The sequence below is a fragment of the Pongo abelii genome, chromosome 6, assembly GCF_028885655.2.
Source record: "Pongo abelii isolate AG06213 chromosome 6, NHGRI_mPonAbe1-v2.0_pri, whole genome shotgun sequence".
NCBI classification, from domain to species: Eukaryota; Metazoa; Chordata; class Mammalia; order Primates; family Hominidae; genus Pongo; species Pongo abelii.
Genome location: NC_071991.2, coordinates 104,401,276 through 104,420,456, shown reverse-complemented (window position 1 = coordinate 104,420,456; position 19,181 = coordinate 104,401,276). Strand labels below are relative to the sequence as shown.

Here is a 19,181-nt window from a genome sequence, read left to right as displayed (position 1 = left end):
CCTCCGCCTCTGGGGTTCGAGAGATTCTGCTGCCTCAGCCTCCCAAGTAGCTGGGATTACAGGAGCATGCCACCATGTCCAGCTAATTTTTGTATTTTTAGTAGAGACAGGGTTTCACCATGTTGGCCAGGTTGGTCTTGAACTCCTGAACTCAGGCGATCTGCCTGCCTGTATTTGGAATACTTTAATCATATTTAAGTAGAGATCTTAAATCTGATGATGAAACATGTCTTTGAAGAAAAATATTTTAAAGACAAATTTTCACATACAATTGCAGAGTATTGCTAATAAAGTAATATAATTGAAAACACAGTAAAATAAAATTATAAGGCAAAAATTTTAAAGTTGTGGTATTTGCACAGAAATGCAAATGGCTTATAGAGAACAGAGAACGTAATAATGTGGGCTTAAAATTTTAAGATTTTAATATGTGATAGCCTAAATATAATTAGACAAATAGAAAAATTATAAATAAAAGCTCACAATATATAAAACCAATAATTGAAAAAAATTTAACGAATACAATGCTTATTCCAACTAAAAATAATTTCTTAACCTTTAAAGAATGAATTACAAAAAATATTTTACCACCAATTATCTATTTTTTCTAATAGTAAAAATAAAAAAGAAAAAGAGAATGGAGGAGGTATGTTTATCAAATGAAATAGAGAAAGGCATTATCATCAAAAACACATAAAGAATTTATAGAATTTTTTTTTTTTTTTTTTTTTTTTTGAGACGGAGTTTCACTCTTGTCGCCCAGGCTGGAGTGCAATGGCACAATCATGGTTCACTGCAACCTCCGCCTCCCGGGTTCAAGCGATTCTCCTGTCTCAGCCTCCTGAGTAGCTGGGATTACAGGCATCTACCACCATGCCCAGCTAGCTAATTTTTGTATTTTTTGTAGAGATGGGGTTTCACCATTTTGGCCAGGCTAGTCTCGAACTCCTGACCTCAGGTGATCCGCCCGCCTCGGCCTCCCGAAGTGCTGGGATTACAGGCGTGAGCCACTTTGCCTGGCCAAGAGTTTATAGTTTTAAATGGGAAGATAACCAAAGGCTATTAAATAACACATTCATGTAACAGAATAACCGTAAGTCTATATTTGAAAACCTATTAAACCTTTTTAATAATCTTTGAAATTAATCTTTACATAAAATGAAATAGTAAATATTCACTGAAACATCTTTAAAATATGTAAAACTATATTTCAATTAAAAGTCATTTCTTACAAAAATTTTAGAGAAAACAGGTACATCTTTTCAGAGGCCAAATATTATATGATAGAAAGAATACAGAACTAGAAATGAGAACACCTGTGCTTTAATTATGCTCAATTCTATGACCTGAGAAAAATCACTAAACTTTTCTGAGACTCCAACAGTGAAGATTAAAAAACCTATGTTGCTAACCAAGTAGGGTTGTATGGAGCAAGTAAGACAATATGCATGAAGCACGTTTTGTAGACCATAAACAACTACATGTAAGTTATTAGTTATTATTTTCATAATAGGATATTATTCTTTTGATTGGGATAGGGAGAAGAAGGACCTGGAAGAACATGTAGAGATAATCTTAAGGAGTTCAGGTATTACAGAAAACAAACACAGGTTATAAAATTTGTTTGTTTGTTTTGAGACGGAGTCTTGCTCTGTTGCTCAGGCTGGAGTGCAGTGGTGCGATCTCGGCTCACTGCAGCCTCCACCTTCCAGGTTCAAGTGATTCTCCTGCCTCAGCCTTCTGAGTAGCTGGGACTGACTACAGGCGTGTGCAACCACGCCTGGCTAATTTTTCTGTATTTTTAGTAGAGATGGGGTTTCACCGTGTTAGCCAGGATGGTCTTGATCTCCTGACGTCGTGATCCACCCGCCTCGGCATCCCAAAGTGCTGGGATTACAGGCATGAGCCACCGTGCCCAGCCTAAAATTTGTATTTTTCTGACTAGTTCTTAATTGATACCATCACATAAACTATGCATAGAATAGCCTCAGGCTTAAGTAAACTCCTTTAGCTGAATCTTTATATTTCAAGTCTAAAGCACTTCTCAGGACATGTTCATCTTTCTTGTTCTTCAAAGCTTCATGGAAATTTAGAATCAAAAGTCTTACTTCTTTTTTGTGTCTCTCACACAAGGGGGAAGGAAAATACCTTACTATTAAAAATGAGAATTAGTTTTCCTTTCCTAAGTCTCACTCTGTGTCTGCTTTGGCTACCACAAAAAATTACTCATAGCCAATGGAAAGAAAATACGTTGTCCGTCTGTTCTTCTGGGCACCATTTTTCCTTTTTTCCTGACTTTCTAACTGTGATACTGTTGATATGACATTATACTTTAAAAACATGAATTTAAACAAAACCTCATCCCTCCATCATCAACAGAAAGAAATTTCAGGTCCTTTATTTAATGCCTACCTTCCAGTCAGTACCTAGCTAGAAATAACTGTCAGTATCTCTCCTTAGATGCCCTAGGTAAAATCAGCAGGGATATATAAACAATGACCACTACCATAAACTAAGGATCTAATTGACATCTACAGAGCACTCCACCAAGCAAAAACAATACAAATTCTGTTCAACTACACATGGAACATTATCCAATATAGACCATGTTCTGGGTCACAAAACAAACCTTTTAAATGTAAAAGAATTGAAATAATACAAAGTATGTTCTTTGGCCAGCCACAGTGGCTCATGCCTGTAATCCCAGCACTTTGGGAGGCCGAGGCAGGCCGATCACTTGAGGTCAGGAGTTCAAGACCAGACTGGCCAACATGGTGAAACCCCATCTCTACAAAAATACAAAAGTTAGCTGCATGTGGTGGCAGGTGAAGCAGGAAGCTTGAATCTGGGGGCGGGGGATGGGGAGGTTGCAGTGAGCTGAGATTGCGCCACTGCTCCAGCCTGGGAGATAGAAGGAGACTCCGTCTCAAAAAAAAAAAAAAAAAAATTGTTCTTTGATCATAATGGAATCAAATTAGGAAATTTTCTAAACCTTTGAAAATTAGTACATTTTTAAATAATCAAGGGATCACAAAGGATCTCTGAGAAATTTCTCTTTGATTTTGAATTGAGTGAAAATGAAAATACAAAATCAAAATCTGTGCAATGCAACCAACGCAGCAGTTAAGAAGGAATTTAATAACATTAAGTGTGTTTTTAGAAGAAAAACTTTGTTATTAGAAAAAGGTCTCAAATCAATAATACAAACTCCTGCCTCAAGAAACTAGAAAAAAGGTAATATAAATCCAAAATTAGAACAGAACTAATAAAGAAGATGAAATCAATGAAATTGAAAACAGGAAAATAGAGAAAAATCAATCAAACCAAAAGTTGACTCTTTGAAAATATCAATAAAATTTGTAATGTCCTAGTAATTACAACGAAGAGGAAAAGGAGGAAAAATTACTAATTATATAATAATATTCACTGTTTGCCTATCATATTTGCTATGAGTATTTTCCCAGTCTGTTGATTTTTAAGTTTTTGTTTACATATTATTTCTTGAGGCCAACATGGTGAGACCGTGTCTCTACTAAAAATACAAAAATTAGCCGGACATGGTGGCATGCCCCTGTAATCCCAGCTACTTGGGAGGCTGAGGCAGCAGAATCGCTTGAACCCCGGGGCGGAGGTTGCAGTGAGCTGTGATTGTGCCACTGTACTCCAGCCTGGGGTGACAGAGCAAGACTCCATTTCAGACAAAACAAAACTAAACTAAAAATACAAATAAATAAAAATAAAACACTATTTTTTAGTTCATTAGAATAATGAACTGAAAATCAAATATATATGTAGTTGTCCTTGGAGTTTTGGATGACTTTTTCTCTAACTTCTGTGTTCTCTAAGGTTTCTTTAATGAAACTTAAAAAAAGAAAAAAAAAAAGCCATGACTCTGTGTATGTTTATGTGTCTGTGTGTGGATGTATCTTTAAAGCAATTTTTAAAAAACTGAACTACCTTAGATTTAAGTGACTTCTGGAACATTATTCTCTTTGACTTCTGGAACATTATTCAGTATGTGGAAAGCCCAAATCTCATTTGTGATTGGATAAATTAGTTCTGTCAGTATTATAACCCTACAACATTCATGTCGTTTGGTGTTATTTAATGGTTGTTTGTTTTGTTTTGTCTTAATTTAAATTTGTTATTTATCTCAGTATTCTCTAGCAGCTGTGTTCTTTGTAGAATATCTGATATGATTGTAGCCAAGAAGATTGATGCTTCAGAAAGAGTTCAAATGTGGTTGTGATAAGCCTTAATCTTTGCAATACAATTTATTTTAATTTCAAAGATACAAAGTTTGTTGAACGGATCAAAAAAAGGCATCTTTCCTCTCCAGATTACTGTTCATCAGTCTTCTAGGTAACCCTCTCTAAACCACAGTTTTATATTTTGATATTTGCTTTTGTAAAAGACTTTAGTCTGAATTTCTTAATCAGGCAGGGATGTGATGAAGAATCAAGTGTGTGGAGCTTTTTAGATAATTTTATGATTGTGTTCTGAGAATGGCCTCAAGAAATAATATGTAAACAAATAACTTAAAAATCAATAGACTGGGAAAATACAAAATAATGGGAAAATAGCAAATATGATAGGCAAACAGTGAATATTATTATATAATTAGTGCAAAGGGATTTAAGACAAAAAGGGAGCAAAAATTATTTAGAAATTCTCAAGAGGAAATATAGTTAGTAAACAGTATTCAGCTTCATAACTTAAATCAGATTAGACTATCAATAAGAACATATTTCTTATAGAAGCATATATAATATTCAAAAACAGTGGTAATATCCAGTGCTATCTGTGGTTAAATTACTCCCATAGATTATTGGAAAAAGCATATAAAGTAGTATAGCCATTTTGAAAAGTAGTTTGATAATTTGTATCAAGAAGCTAAAGTGTTACTTTGATCCAATAATTCTGTCTTTGATTCTCTCCCAAGAAAATAATTCAGGATATTGAAAATCTTTATAAAGATGTTTAAAGTAGTCATTTATGATAACAAATATTCCATCTTAAACTGAAGGTTAAGTAAATTTTGGTCATTAATTTGATGAAATATTGGGAGCTGTCAAAAATTGATATTTTTATAAGGACTGTCTTAGGGTAGGTAAATGTATGTAACATTAAGTTAATAAAGAAGACATTGTAAATAAGTATAATTACAAATAATAAGAGCAAAACAACTCATAGGTAAAATTTTAAAAGGATAGATTTAAAAAGAATATAGTAGACATTTACTTTTAAGCTCAATCAAGGTTTTAAGTATTTTAGAAACATCTGAAGGTTGCTTCTGAGACATATATTTGTATGGTGCTCTTTATAAAGTTGGTGTGTAGGAGGGAGCCACTTTTGTTGGTGACTGTAGCCAGCTGCCCAGACCCTGTACCTCAGTTTTTCCTTTCTCTGCACTTTCTCACATAAATATCCAGGAGGAGGATATATGCTGTTTTTCTGTTACTTGAGAATTTGGAGATTCATAAATTTCTGAGATATTGCTGTGCAAATTCCAATGCTCCACTGGCCAGTGGTTGCCTCTGTGTTATGGGGTTATATAATTTCCCCTCTTTTTAATATTTCTCTGACTTCTAAAATATCTTTAATGAAAACGGTACTATCTTAAAAGCTTTTATCTAGTTACCAGTTAGTAATCTTTGCGTTAAACTCTTCTCCCTGAGGTAATATATTCTGCTTTTCCTATAATGTCCCATCTGCTGTTAATCTCATCCAGACATTATACATTTTAACTGATTTGTCTTACTTTATTATCCATGTCTATTTGACATGGTCAGTCTTTTTTGATAGGGGAACATATGAAATACAGTTATAGTAACTGTTGTGAAGTCCTTGTCTAAAAATGCTATACTCTGTGCCATTGGTTCATACGTAGTTTTTAATGGGAAAATATAAAAATGCAAAAACACATTTTTAACATATATAAGTTATAATACTGCCCACTAAATTTAAGAATTAGTGTATTAGAATAATGTTGTATCTGCTATCTCTGCTAATTTTTCTAAATGTTGTTAATGTTTCTGTGTATCCCAAATAATATATGTTTAGTCTTATGTTTCTCAGTATGAATTACCTGTTGCTGTGTGTGTTTTCTAAAACTTGTTCTTGTTCCTTAACATTATCTTATTGTGATTCATTGTTATTGATATTTATACCATATGTATATACCTGTCATTTGTCTATTTTTACTCTTCTATAGTAGTACTTGGAATGAATATATTACACAATTTTTTTCTTTTATTGATGGTTATTTGGATTTTCAGCTTTGTTTTTAACAGTGCTACTACGAACATTCTTGTACATGTCTTCTGATACACATATATAAAAACATTTCTGGGGTATGTGCCTAAGAATGGAATATTTTAGTCATGGGGGATACACATATGAAACCTTATCAGATAGTCCCATATTGTTTTCCAAACTGGTTTTTACTAACTTACAATGTTGCTATTTATATATACACACATCTATACACACATATATACATATGTGTATATATATACATACACATACATATATACATTCATGCACATGTACATATATCCCTATGTATATGTTACTGTTGCAATTAACACTGTAATAAATGAGTTTGTGCTCAAATATATTCACCTTTTTCTTCTTTTTTAAAATTATTTATTCCCAGAAGCAGAATCATTGATTTAGAGGATGTGATTTTTTTTTCTAGTAGGCTAGCCACCTTATTTTAATTTTTGGTATTATTTTTCTTGACTTCTATTTACTTTTTAGAATTTAGTTTTATTTATTTTGGAAGTTATACATGTGTAATAAACTCAAATAGCTCTACAAGATTTATTTTTTTAAAATGGCAATGCTCTGCCCTCTTCCTGGCCTCATTTACTCTTAGAGGCAAACTTTTCAGTCTTTTTCAGCTAATTATTTTAGTATTTGCCTCCATATCTGTAAATAATCTGCTTATATTTCCACTTTTTAATTTTTAACTTCTTTGACTCCCCATCATGGAGCATGAAGATTTACCCTCCTCATTCCTTTCAACTTCCAGCACCAACCCAATTTCATACGTGCATTCCTCATTCATCTAGTTTCTTCTAAATAAATTAGTGCTAACATAATTGTGAAACATAAGTGCATAGCTGAATTCTTTAGCAAACTGTAGTTGTACTTTCCTTTTTTTGTTTTTGTTTCCACAAAGGAGGAGGCTAGTAAAAGAAGGGACAGTGGGCCGGGCGCAGTGGCTCACGCCTGTAATCCCAGCATTTTGGGAGGCTGAGGTGGGTGGATCACAAGGTCAGGAGATCAAGACCATCTTGGCCAAAATGGTGAAACCCCGTCTCTACTAAAATACAAAAAATTTGCCAGGCGTGGTGGCGTGCACTTGTAATCCCAGCTACCTGGGAGGCTGAGGCAGGGGAATCACATTGAACCCAGCGGGCGCAGGTTGCAGTGAGCTGAGATCGCGCCACTGTACTCCAGCCTGGCAACAGAGCAAGACTGAGTCTCAAAAAAAAAAAAAAAAAAAAAAAAAGGGACAGTGAGGATTTTGGAATCAATAAAGACATTTTCTATTGCAAAATAGGAGAACATGTTAGTCAAGGTGAAGCCAGAGGTTCATGAATGGAAGGGCAACTGTAATAAACTAGAATAAACCAGAACGTTTATTCTGGTAGCCATGTGTACTATTGACTAGAATATTGAAAGCCTAGTAAAATGACTGATGTGCTTGAATTCCCTTTTATCTAATCTAGTAGATTACATTTTTCTCAAGTAAACCAAGAGATGATTAATATCATTTCTTTTCCACTAAAAGCACTAGTCTCATAGTTTTCTCCTAAGGAGATGATAAATACATTAAATTCAAATAGATCAATTTCATTTCCTGCTACATCATTGTGGTATATGAAGGGATCCAAGAGATATTTGTATTAAGTGGCTAGGAAGTTAATTCTGGCTGTGCACTCCACATTTATTAAGGTTTAATTGTCATGATGTGAGTAATGTTGCCACATTTCAAAATTTGGATTGCATGTATTTTTAAACATTTACATATTTTTAAAAGTTAAACTAGTTATTTAATACTTTCATTGTTCTAACCTGGGCAAATTTTATGAACAGTTATATCTGTTATGATTTTTACATCTTTACCCTTTCAATGTGCAAATTGGAAGAATATCGGAGGAATACTATCTCTTTGAATATAAGCTCTATTCTTTCGAGACCTGGGATTATCTACTGAAAAGACTGTGGTCAGAAAGACCAGGATTTAAATTCTGTTTTACCGGTTACTAGCCAAGTGAATTAGTTCAGATTACTTAGATTCTTCGGATTTTAGTATCTCCATCTAGGTATGATGAAATTTCTAGCAAGATTGTTTAGAAAATTACAAATAACAGATGCATTAAAGTAATATACACTTTGCGTCTAGCTTAATGTATTATACATGCTACATCTTCAAAAATGTTAGTCATTGTTATTAGAATCATCATCATCATCATTTTGTTCTTGGCTCCAGTCTCTGGATGTGCTTGACAAAGAGCAGATACATAAAGACTTGTAACACTGATAGTGATTGTATGCATCAGATAAATGGGAGGGTAAAATTTAGTATCATAATCCCTCTATTCTTCTGTGGTGAAGGGCAGACGCTGGGGTTTGTTACTACATTTTTTTCCTGTTTTTTTTTTGTTGTTGTTGTTGTGTTTTTTTCCCTCTGTTGCTACATGTCTCTTACTGAAAAGCACGTTTGGGAATAATTAGTAACTAAAATAATATAGACCTTTCTCCCTCCCAGCTCTTAGAGCCCTTTGTACTGCAAATCTAGCATGTTGTTTGGTTACTTCATCAGGTGAGTGATTGTAAATATGGTTTGGATAACTGGGGAGGTGGAAGCTGGTGGTGGTTATATAATATGATGAAAGCCACTTTTTTGCTTTTAAAAATACTGGGACCCAGCTACTCAAGAGGTCAAGATGAGAGGATCACTTGAGGCCAGGAGTTTGAGACCAGCCTGAACAACATAGTGAGACCCTGTCTCTTAAAAAAAAGAAAATAGTTGGACGTGATGCCAGGTACTGGTAGTACCAGCTACTTGGGAGGCTGAGGTGGGAGGACTGCTTGAGCCCAGGATTTTGAGACTATAGTGAACTATAATCACATGTGTGACAAGCCACTATACTCCAGCCTGGGCAGTGTATGAGACTCCCCCATCTCTTAAAAAAAAACAACAGCAGCAGCAAAAAAACTATACTTTCATCTTGAGAATTTTCTGAAAATGTGAGAATATTTATTTACTTTAAAATACTAAATTTGACACTTTTAAATGTGATCTCTTGACATTTCCTTAAACTTGTCATAATCATCATTTCTATTCTTGCCTTACCAAATCTGTCTTATTTGGAGCATTTAACTCCAGCATAAATTACTTATTAAATAGAAAATATTTGGGAAACTATATTTTTTAAAATACGGATTTTGAATGGCAACCCTGTTTGATAGCCTTGTTTTTTTTTTTTGAGAAGTTATACATATTTTGATACCTTGATATTTATTCAGTATTGAAATATTTGAATGTGTATGTTTTTGTTTTAAACAGATTATCTTTCTCAAGGAATAGATCTTTCTGGAATAGAAGTGATAGAAAATGATCTACTTTTTATTGCAAGAGCCCGACTTGAAGTGGAAAATCAAGCTAAGCGCCTACTAGAGCAGGGTTTGGAGACTCAGGTAATAAAAATAAGACTGTTTTTTGATGTGAAAAATGTGTCATAATACAGGTGAACATTTGACTTTGAGTTCAAAAAGGTAATGTATGTCTTATAGTAATATATCACTGAGAAAGTATGTCTACAATTTAAATCAAAGAATGGGTCATCGTTAAGGGAAATTTTAATATATGTTTAATATATTTAATTTAAAAATAGACCTAATGTTTCTAATGTATAATGTATATAACATGAAATGTATTTTTTATGATGTGCATATATAGATAGATAACTAGCTGACCATGCCTGCTTTGTCTAAAGCACGGTTCCTTATTTAAGCCTTTCAACAACCCAGTAAGATTGGTATTATTGTTAATTTTATTTTGCAGTTGAAGAAACAGAACTTAAATAAGTTGTTGAAAATCACATAGCTAGTAAATTATTTAGTTTGGATTCAAATTTTAATCACTGTAGTCCCAGAACTTTGCACTCTTAATCATTATGCCATAATTTTAAAAATTTTGGACTTGACATTTCTCCTAAGGTATCATTTTCCTGATGCTTAATTTTCTGAATTGGAAGAAATTCAAAGTTATTGATGTATTAGATTCAACAACTTAGAATTAGATCTTAGATCTACCCTTGTATTACACCCAGATATTTTCTCCATTTGTATTGGGCTCCAATATAAATATTAATACTTAGAGTTTTTTCATATCCTGTAAATCAGGAATTTCATTTTGTGCATTTATATTGGACAGAAACAATGTTATTAATGTGCTGTTCTTTAGCCTCTAAATCAGGAAGGTGCTTATTTGACTTCTGATTCCTAAATAGTTGTAATTTTTAAAATATAACTGAATCAGGTACTTTTTCTTTTAAAATTGAATATCATACAAAATGAAAAGTGGACAAATCATAAACTTTCATATGGAATGAATACCACAGTGTGAACATACCTGTGAAATCAAAACCCAGGTCAGAAATAGGACATTACCAGTACTCCTAGAGTTTCTTTACCCTCTCTCACAATTTTTACTCTCTTCTGGCTTCCCCAAAGATAATTATTATTCTAACTTCTAACATTAGAGATTACTTTTAGTTGTTTGGTCAATTATGTTTTAATTCTAGGTCTCCCTGTAAGGATGAAACTGTTACACCGTTTAAAAAAAATAGAGTATTTCTCTACATTAAATAAGAGAAGATACCTTTTTTTAGATCCTCAAAAGAGAAGGAAAGATAACTCTATTAATCAAACATTTTGCCCTGAATTTCAAAACAAGAAAGGGCAGTTGCCTTCCTAAGAAGTGGCCTCTGGGTTTGACTCTGTAGCCCTCCATCCTGTATGAATTATGCCTTCTTTGGGATTTTATGCAGGGAATTTATTTTCTATAACATATTGTCCTCTTCCTCATATGGTGGTTTTCATCTCCTAATCCTTTTGTGTCTCCCATCTCTAGGACTTCAGCAGTACTGTTTTCTCTCCATTCTAAATCCCATCATCCTGGATGTTACCAATACCTATGGAGATGGTTAGTCTCATACGCTGGGCTCACAGTAGTTTGACATCTACTAGCCCAAACTTGAGTCTAGTGCCCTTCCCTTCCGTCCTATTTCAGTATCTTTCCCTCCTTATCAACGTTGAATATTGTCATTAGTATCATTTGGTCTAAGTCTCCAGTGTCTCTTCCTTTGACTGTAGATTCCTGTTTTTTCTGCCCTCCCGCTCCCTTGTTCCTGTTATAACTCATAATTCTTTTATTAACCTAAAACATCAATCTCTTGGCCGGGCACAGGGGCTCACGCCTGTAATCCCAGCACTTTGGGAGGCCAAGGCAGCCAAATCACCTAAGGTTGGGAGTTCGAGATCAGCCTAACCAACATGAAGAAACCCCTTCTCTACTAAAAATACAAAATTAGCCAGGCATTGTGGCACACTCCTGTAATCCCAGCGACTCGGGAGGCTGAGGCAGGAGAATTGCTTAAACCCAGGAGCCGGAGGTTGCGGTGAGCCGAGATCTTGCCATCACACTCCAGCCTGGGCAACAAGAGCAAAACTCCATCTCAAAAACAAAACAAAACAAACCCATCCATCTGTTAACTCATCTGCAGCATAAATGTCTTTACTACTTGATGATTTTCTACTCTGTCAACCTCATGTCTGTCCCCTTCTCTGGCTCTACTTATTTTTTTATATTAAATTGATCAAAGATGTGTCTCTTCAACTATTCACCTAACTAATGATTCTCAAACTTCACAATGCATCAGAATTGATGGGAGGACTGGTTAAAACACAGACAGCTGAGCCCAACACCCAGAATTTCTGATTCAGTAGATCTGGTACCAAGAACTATTCCCCTTGATGATACCCTCAAATTATTTCACCGTTGCCTTTCTACTACTCCTGCACAGCAAAATGCCATCTGTGGACCATGCAACATTTATCCCTATTTTACTTCTATGCCTAGTCTTTTCATTGCTCTTAAAAAACAAAAACAAAACAGACAACTGTAAGATTGATGTAACTAAAATTTATGATTCTTAGATGCAGCTGGGCTTCAATTACTTTTTTATTACGTCCAGTTCCCTCTTCCATTTCAAATGGTTGTTTCAGATTTTCTTTATTCACTGTAAACCTCCAGTCTCTTCTCTCTCATTGTCGTGAGATGATCTTGTCACACTCCTTACAAGGAAAATCAAGGTCACAAGGCATGCATGTTTTTGACTTCATGCGAAGTTCATTCTTAAGGACACAACTCCATCAGATCTCTAACCTTCCTATTTAAGGCTAATTCCACACCATCCTTTCTGCCCTGCTTCTTTACTTTGCTTTTTGGCTTATCTGAATCTTCAACTTTTTCCTTTTTATTAGCAGCAAACAAAGATACTAAAATTTCTGTCACTTGAAAGGAAAAAGCATTCTTCAATTTTAACTGTTTACTTAGTTATATCTTATTATGTAACTATTTCCTAGTCTGTTTACTTCATAGTCAAACTATTTGGAAGAATAAGCTGCTCTTACTGTCTCCTTTTCTTGACTTCTCATATAGTCCCCAGTCTACACTATTGTGGCTTCTAACATGACTTCTTCAATAAATCTACTGAAAGTAGATTGCTTTCAGTAGATTACTGAAAGTAGATTGCTTTCAGTAATCTACTGGGTGACCTCCCAGTTTCCTAAAGGACTTTTTTTTTCTTTTCTCAAATTTTTGACATTGGTAACCATTTCAACTTCTTGACAACCTTTCTTCTCTTCTTTTCTTTATCTCAGTCTCTCCTGTTTTCTTTTTTTTTTTTTTTCCCATGACATTGCTTTTTGGTTTCTTCATAATTGTCCAATTTCTGCTTACTTCCTTAATCTTTGTGCTCTCTCTGTGTGACCACTTTTTATTCTAAATGCTTTTCCTTGATGATCTCGTATATTCCCATTTGCTGATAACTTTAAAATCTCAGTCTGCTTCCAAGATCTCTTTTGTAAACACTAAATCTTTATAGCTTCCTGCCCTGCCTGCAGGATGCTTGTATTGGTTAAGGTTTGCTTATAGAGAACAGAACTTACTTTAGCAAGTTTTAGTAGATAGGGGTTTATTATAGGATATGGTTGGGAGGGCTCAAGAAAAAGACCATAATCTGAGCCTCTCAGAACTACTGAACTGTGTGGAATTGGGCAAGTTGGGCAGGTGTTGCTTCCTCCATGTCAGGAAACTCCCCACTGGTGTTTTATATAACCTTCATTGCATTTGATAGCTTCAGAGCCATATTTCCTCTGACAAGATCTAGATCAGCAAAATGGATGTCCCCTGTTCTGCCTTTTGGCACTCATAATGCTGGGGACTATACACCAGGCCCCATTAGAGCTGATAGAAGAAATCCAAACACCTCTATGACCGAGCTTGGCAGGGAAAACAACAGAAGTAGGAAAAGTACAGCCTCTGCCATCTAAATGTCAAACAAGTTCTTATAGTTAACGGAACATTAGTCATATCTGGACCCTTTTACAGCAAACACATACTGAAACGAAGCCAGAATGTATATTAAGCAAGCTCATTCTTAGTATCATCCATATTATTCCATGAGACCATCATAAAGACTCTATAACTCAGAATATTAAAATACAGAGTTGTCAAATGTATCTTCTCCTGTGTTAGCTGCTGTGGAGCACCACTATTCAACTGGAAAACTTGGAAATCAGCTCATCTAAGGACCAGCACACTTTTTGCGAAGAGACAGATAGTAAAGTTTAGATTTTATAGGCCATTTACTTTCAGTTATAACTACTGAACTCTGCTGTTGAGGCAGCAAAACAGCCATAGACAATATGTAAATGAATGAACGTGGTTGTGTTCCATTAACACTTTATTAGCAAAAACAAGCAATAAACCAGATTTGTCCCACGAGCATAGTTTGTTGACTCCTGTTCTACTCTGATTGTTTCTGTATTCTTGTTTCATACCTTAGCTTTCTCATCCTGATTACTATATTAGTCTTCTGTTAGTGTCTGATTTCCATTTAATATTCATACTGCTTCCACAGTGATCTTAATATAAGGCATATCTAGTCATGTCCGTTTACTACTTAAAATTCTTCAACAACTTTGCTCTTTATAAATCTCAAACTGTAATCCCATTTGCTTTTTGCCATCTTGCTACATCCCCAAATGACACTTATGGCTGTCCCTTGTTTCCCTGAACATAACAGGTTTGTTCAGCCTCTGTGGTTTGCATTTAATGTTAAATATTCTTTGAACACAGTTACTGGTCGAATTTACCTGGCTATTTGTTTTGTATTCATTCTTTACCCAACTTTGTCCTCCTTAACTTCCCCAAATAGCCTTTCTTGATTCTTGTGGGTGGTTTTAGAACCTCTTTTTAGGGTTATAATAGCACCTTTGGAAAAAAAAAGAAGATGCTTAATAATGTTTTTTATTATATTTGAGCATTTTATTTATCACTCTTGTTACAATATATATATGTTTTGATGTACTCACTGGATTGACGTTAAGACCTAGTACTATATCTTTTATCTCTGTTTTCCCATTCTTTGAATTGCTCAATAAGTATTTGTTAAGTATTAAATAATTGGATAAAACACTAGATGATGGTCTTGATGTTTATTTTTCTTTTTCCTTTTTTTTTTTTTTTTTTTTTTTTGAGATGGAGTTTTGTACTTGGAGTGCAGTGGCGCGATCTCGGCTCACTGAAACCTCCGACTCCTGGGTTCAAGTGATTCGCCCGCCTCGGCCTCCCGTGTAGCTGGGATTATAGGCACATGCCACCACACCCAGCTAATTTTTGTATTTTTAGTAGAGACGGGGTTTTGCCATGTTGGCCAGACTGGTCTCAAACTCCTGACCTCTGATGATCCACCTGCCTCTGTCTCCCAAAGTGCTGGGATTACAGGCGTGAGCCACCATGCCCAGCCCTAATGTTTCTTTTGAAGGATGATTGCTCAAATTATCAAATTGTTTGATAATTACTTCTCAAAGAAATACTTAAGGAATTCCAAGTCAACCTTGAATAAAGATGAATATTTCTACAGAAAATTGATATTAGCATAGTTTGTTTAGTTGTGAGAAAGATGGCAATTTATATTTCAGGGAGTGCAATGTCACGAGCCTTTTGTATTAATCTAATGGGAAACCTTATGTATATATACTACCTAAAATTTTGTATCTATGACATGTTTTTGATGTACACATTTGTATATATCTTTATGCAGTTCTTAAAATTTTACTATATTTTAGAGTCATGGGACTCAAACCAAGTAATTCTAGAAAGGAAACAGTACCAACGTTTTTGAAACCAAAATATTATCTTCAATAGGGATGGATAAATTTAACATGTCAAAAAGGAATGGTTACTTTTAAAGGCTTTTTATTTTTTAATTTAATTCTCTTATATTTAAAGTAAGAAAGTATTTTCTAGCCTAGTTGTTTCTAAATAAATATATATTAGATATTTTATTGTCTTGTGCACATTTTTACCAGTTGTCAAGTTTGGCTTTTCTTTGGTTTTTAAATTCATGTTAAAAATTAAGAGACTGACAAACTTTTAGGAAGTTAGTATTCCTTAAATGTTGATAGTTATCTGTTCAGACTGTATAAATTTATTCAAAGATTTATCAAAGTAGATGACTGTTGTTATTTAACCAGTGGCCTATTTCTAATAAATCAGATTAAAAAGACAAAAGTATAAAAGTAATGTGTGTCTGCACGGGTAGATGTAGAATGATCTGCATAGATCTTAGAAAAATAGGAGTCAGGGAACTATAATTTTGTTGTATGTCTCAGCATGGTTCATAGGAGGATAGGTTCTGCTCAGTGGACGGGGAGTATTTTCTCCCTGTAAGGCCATATGTATCATATTGTCATAGTTTATTGACATTATCCCTTAATATTATCCAATTCATTTGTCTTATTTAGATGTATAAAGTAACCTTCTGAGTATAATTTGGCTCCTCTGTTAGTCCATTTGGGCTGCTGTAACAAAACACCATAAACTGGGTGGCTTATAAAGAGAAATTTATTTTTCACAGTTCTGGAGGCTGGGGAAGTCTGAAGGCTGGAGGTGCCAGCAGATTGGGTATATACTGAGGGCCAACGTTCTGATTCACAAATGATGCCCTCTCGATGTGTCCTCATGTGGTAGAAGGAGCAAAGGCACTCTCAAGCTTTTTTTATAAGGGCATGAATCCCATTCATGGGTGCCCTGCCCTCATGATGTAGTCATCTCCCAAAGGCCACACCTTCTAATACTATCACCTTGGCGGTTAGGATTTCATCATATGAATTGAGGAGGAAAGACACAAACATTCAGACTATTGCAGCTTGCTGTATAATTTTCCTAAAGGGAGAAAATGTATTATCTGCCAATATTAACATTCCGGTTCAGTTCATGAAATTTACTGTATTTCTTATGTATAAATTGATATTTGTGTTTGTAACATCTTTCTGAGTTTAATTGTGTGTGTTTGTCTTCCTCAGACCTGGCTTACTCACAAAGTCAAGTTTCGGGTTTTGTGGAGCTGAGAGGATTAAACTCTTAATAATCACGTCACTGAGATAAGGCTTCTTGGGAAGCAGGCTGTCGTAGTAGAAAGAGCCTGTGTTTGGGAGCTAGTGCCTTTTCTTCTCAGAGAGCAACAAGACAGAGGTGTCATCCAGCTGTGTCAGCAGGCAATTTAGGAATTAAGAATGAAAAGAACCATTGTTCAGTCCCTGTTCTCTGTCAGGCTCTGTGTTAGTCACTTTACATTTGTTATCTCAATTGCAATAACAGATCTGTGAAGAAGATATAATTATCCACTTTCTGTATGGTTAAGGAAACAAAGAGATGGAAAGGTTAGGAAATTAACTGAAGATTACATAGCTGGCAAGTAATAGAATCATGATCTGGAGCTCCTGCTTCCCCCCTTCTTTAGTAAGACCAACCAGTTTATTCTAACTTTATTAAATAATTATATTGAAAATTATTTGACAATTTGTGAAGCAATTTGTATTGAAAAGGGAATTTTTATAGCATAAAAGTTTTTTTAGGAAGTCTCCATTTGATGACTAATCTAAACTGGTCCTTCAGTGTTCCTCAGAATTTTTGTTTTCTGGCCAACTGTTTTTTTTTTCCATCTTCTGAAATTACTCTTTTACACTCTCTTTACTTTCCATCAACCATCTCCTCTTCCCATACCCCCATTTTACTCTGAGCTGATGTCCTTAATTCCTGCTTCACTGAGAGTCCTCTCACACCACCTCTGCTCTAGATCCTATTTTTTATTTTCTTAGAACCTTATCCTGTTGACATTTCCATCCCTCATTTCCCTTATACTGTCTCCTTCTCATCAGCATTTAAACGTGCACATTTTATGCTACTCTCCTCATATGTTCTCTGCTTTTCAGTCTCACAAGCTTTCTATTAGTCATTCACATCCCATTTTCCTTTCTTCTTTAGGGCCTTGGTACTCTTTTTATGCCTGGAATATGCTTCACGCTCCCTGTATTTGAACAGATGCTACAGCTTATATGTATTTTATCCTCAAATTATATTCTCGCATATATCAGAGATTAAAATAAATGTATAATGTTTATTATAAATATAGACTAAAAGAATTACAGTATTTTAACTTTGAAGTACTATTGCATTCATGAATGATTGTGCACTTAGTTTATAGGCTCTTAGCCTGAATAGATGTTCAGTAAACAAGGAACTTTTGAAAAATTACATCATATTATCAGTTACATTTAATAATTAATTTCTGACATTAATTTGATTCCTCAAAAGTGTTGATGATCCTCTCTTATTGAGTATGTAGTTGATGCCCATCATTTTCAATATCAGTTCATTGTAAAACTTAAAATAGCATGAGTCTTTAGTGCTATCTTTACCAGTTGTGAAATTAGTAGTATTTAATAACACTAAAAATTCTCCATCTTCATTGTGTTCAGTGATTTTTAGATTTTTGGTTATTGACTGATAATTCAATGAGATCTTTTGTTAAAAACTAAATTGTTACTTTCTGTTGAATCATGTTAAAGAAATGGATGGTGTTTCTATTCATTGAATTCTGCCCTTATAAAATCATAAAAATAGTAATAATAATAATAGAGTCACCTAACTGTAATTTGCAGATAAATTGTCACTTCATTTTTATGGCTGCTATGTTCCGAATGCATCCTCCTCAAAATCTCCTTATGTTGAAATCCTAACCGCCAAGATTATCTTCAAAATTATGTTATTTGGAGGTCGGCCTTTGGGAGGTAAACAGGTCATGAAGGTGGGACTCTCTTGAATGGGATTAGTGCCCTTATAAAAGACTTTTTGCACTTATATCTACCTTCCTCTCTCCTTCTACCCCTCATTTTACTCAGAGCCTGAGAGAGCTGCTTATCCTTTTGCCATGTGGGATCACATTAAAAAGGTGTCCTTGTCAGGGAAGGGAACATCACACACCGGGGCCTGTTGGGGTTAGGGGGCTAGGGGAGGGATACCATTAGGAGAAGTATGTAAATAGGTGACGGGTTGATGGGTGCGGCAAACCACCATGGCACGTGTATACCTATATAACAAACCTGCACATTCTACACATGTATCCCAGAACTTAAAGTATAATTAAAAAAAAAAAAAGGGTGTCTTTGTGTGAACTAGGAACATGAGCCCTTATCAGATACCCAAACTGCTGGCACCTTGAACTTGGACTTCCCAGTCTTCAGAACTGCAAGAAATAAATTTCTCTTGTTTATAAGCCCAGTCTATGGTATTTTGTTGTAGCAGCCAGAACAGACTAATATAATAGCTATTCCTTTGTTATCTGAAGCAACTATTTATTAGAAGAAAGTTAGTGTAATTTCTTTTTTTAGCATTCCTTTCCAAACCAAAATTGTTTTAGTAAATGCAAATAGCCTCTTTCATCACTACTGTTTTTTCCTAGTTAATTGCCTAAGTGTTTTGTATTTATTTTTATGTTTTAAATAGCTTTGTAGTATTATAAAATACTGTC

At 34.7% G+C, this 19,181-nt stretch overlaps 1 protein-coding gene across 2 annotated transcripts in view; it reads left to right on the top strand.

The window, feature by feature from the left end:
• The window catches only part of COG5 (component of oligomeric golgi complex 5), a 377,278-nt gene that overhangs the window by 140,855 nt on the left and 217,242 nt on the right, over positions 1-19,181 (top strand). For both annotated transcript variants that reach the window (XM_024250412.3, XM_054560623.2), the window contains exon 7: positions 9,584-9,714. In XM_024250412.3, coding sequence (XP_024106180.1) covers positions 9,584-9,714 — 131 coding nt within the window. The remainder of the gene's footprint in view (positions 1-9,583; positions 9,715-19,181) is intronic.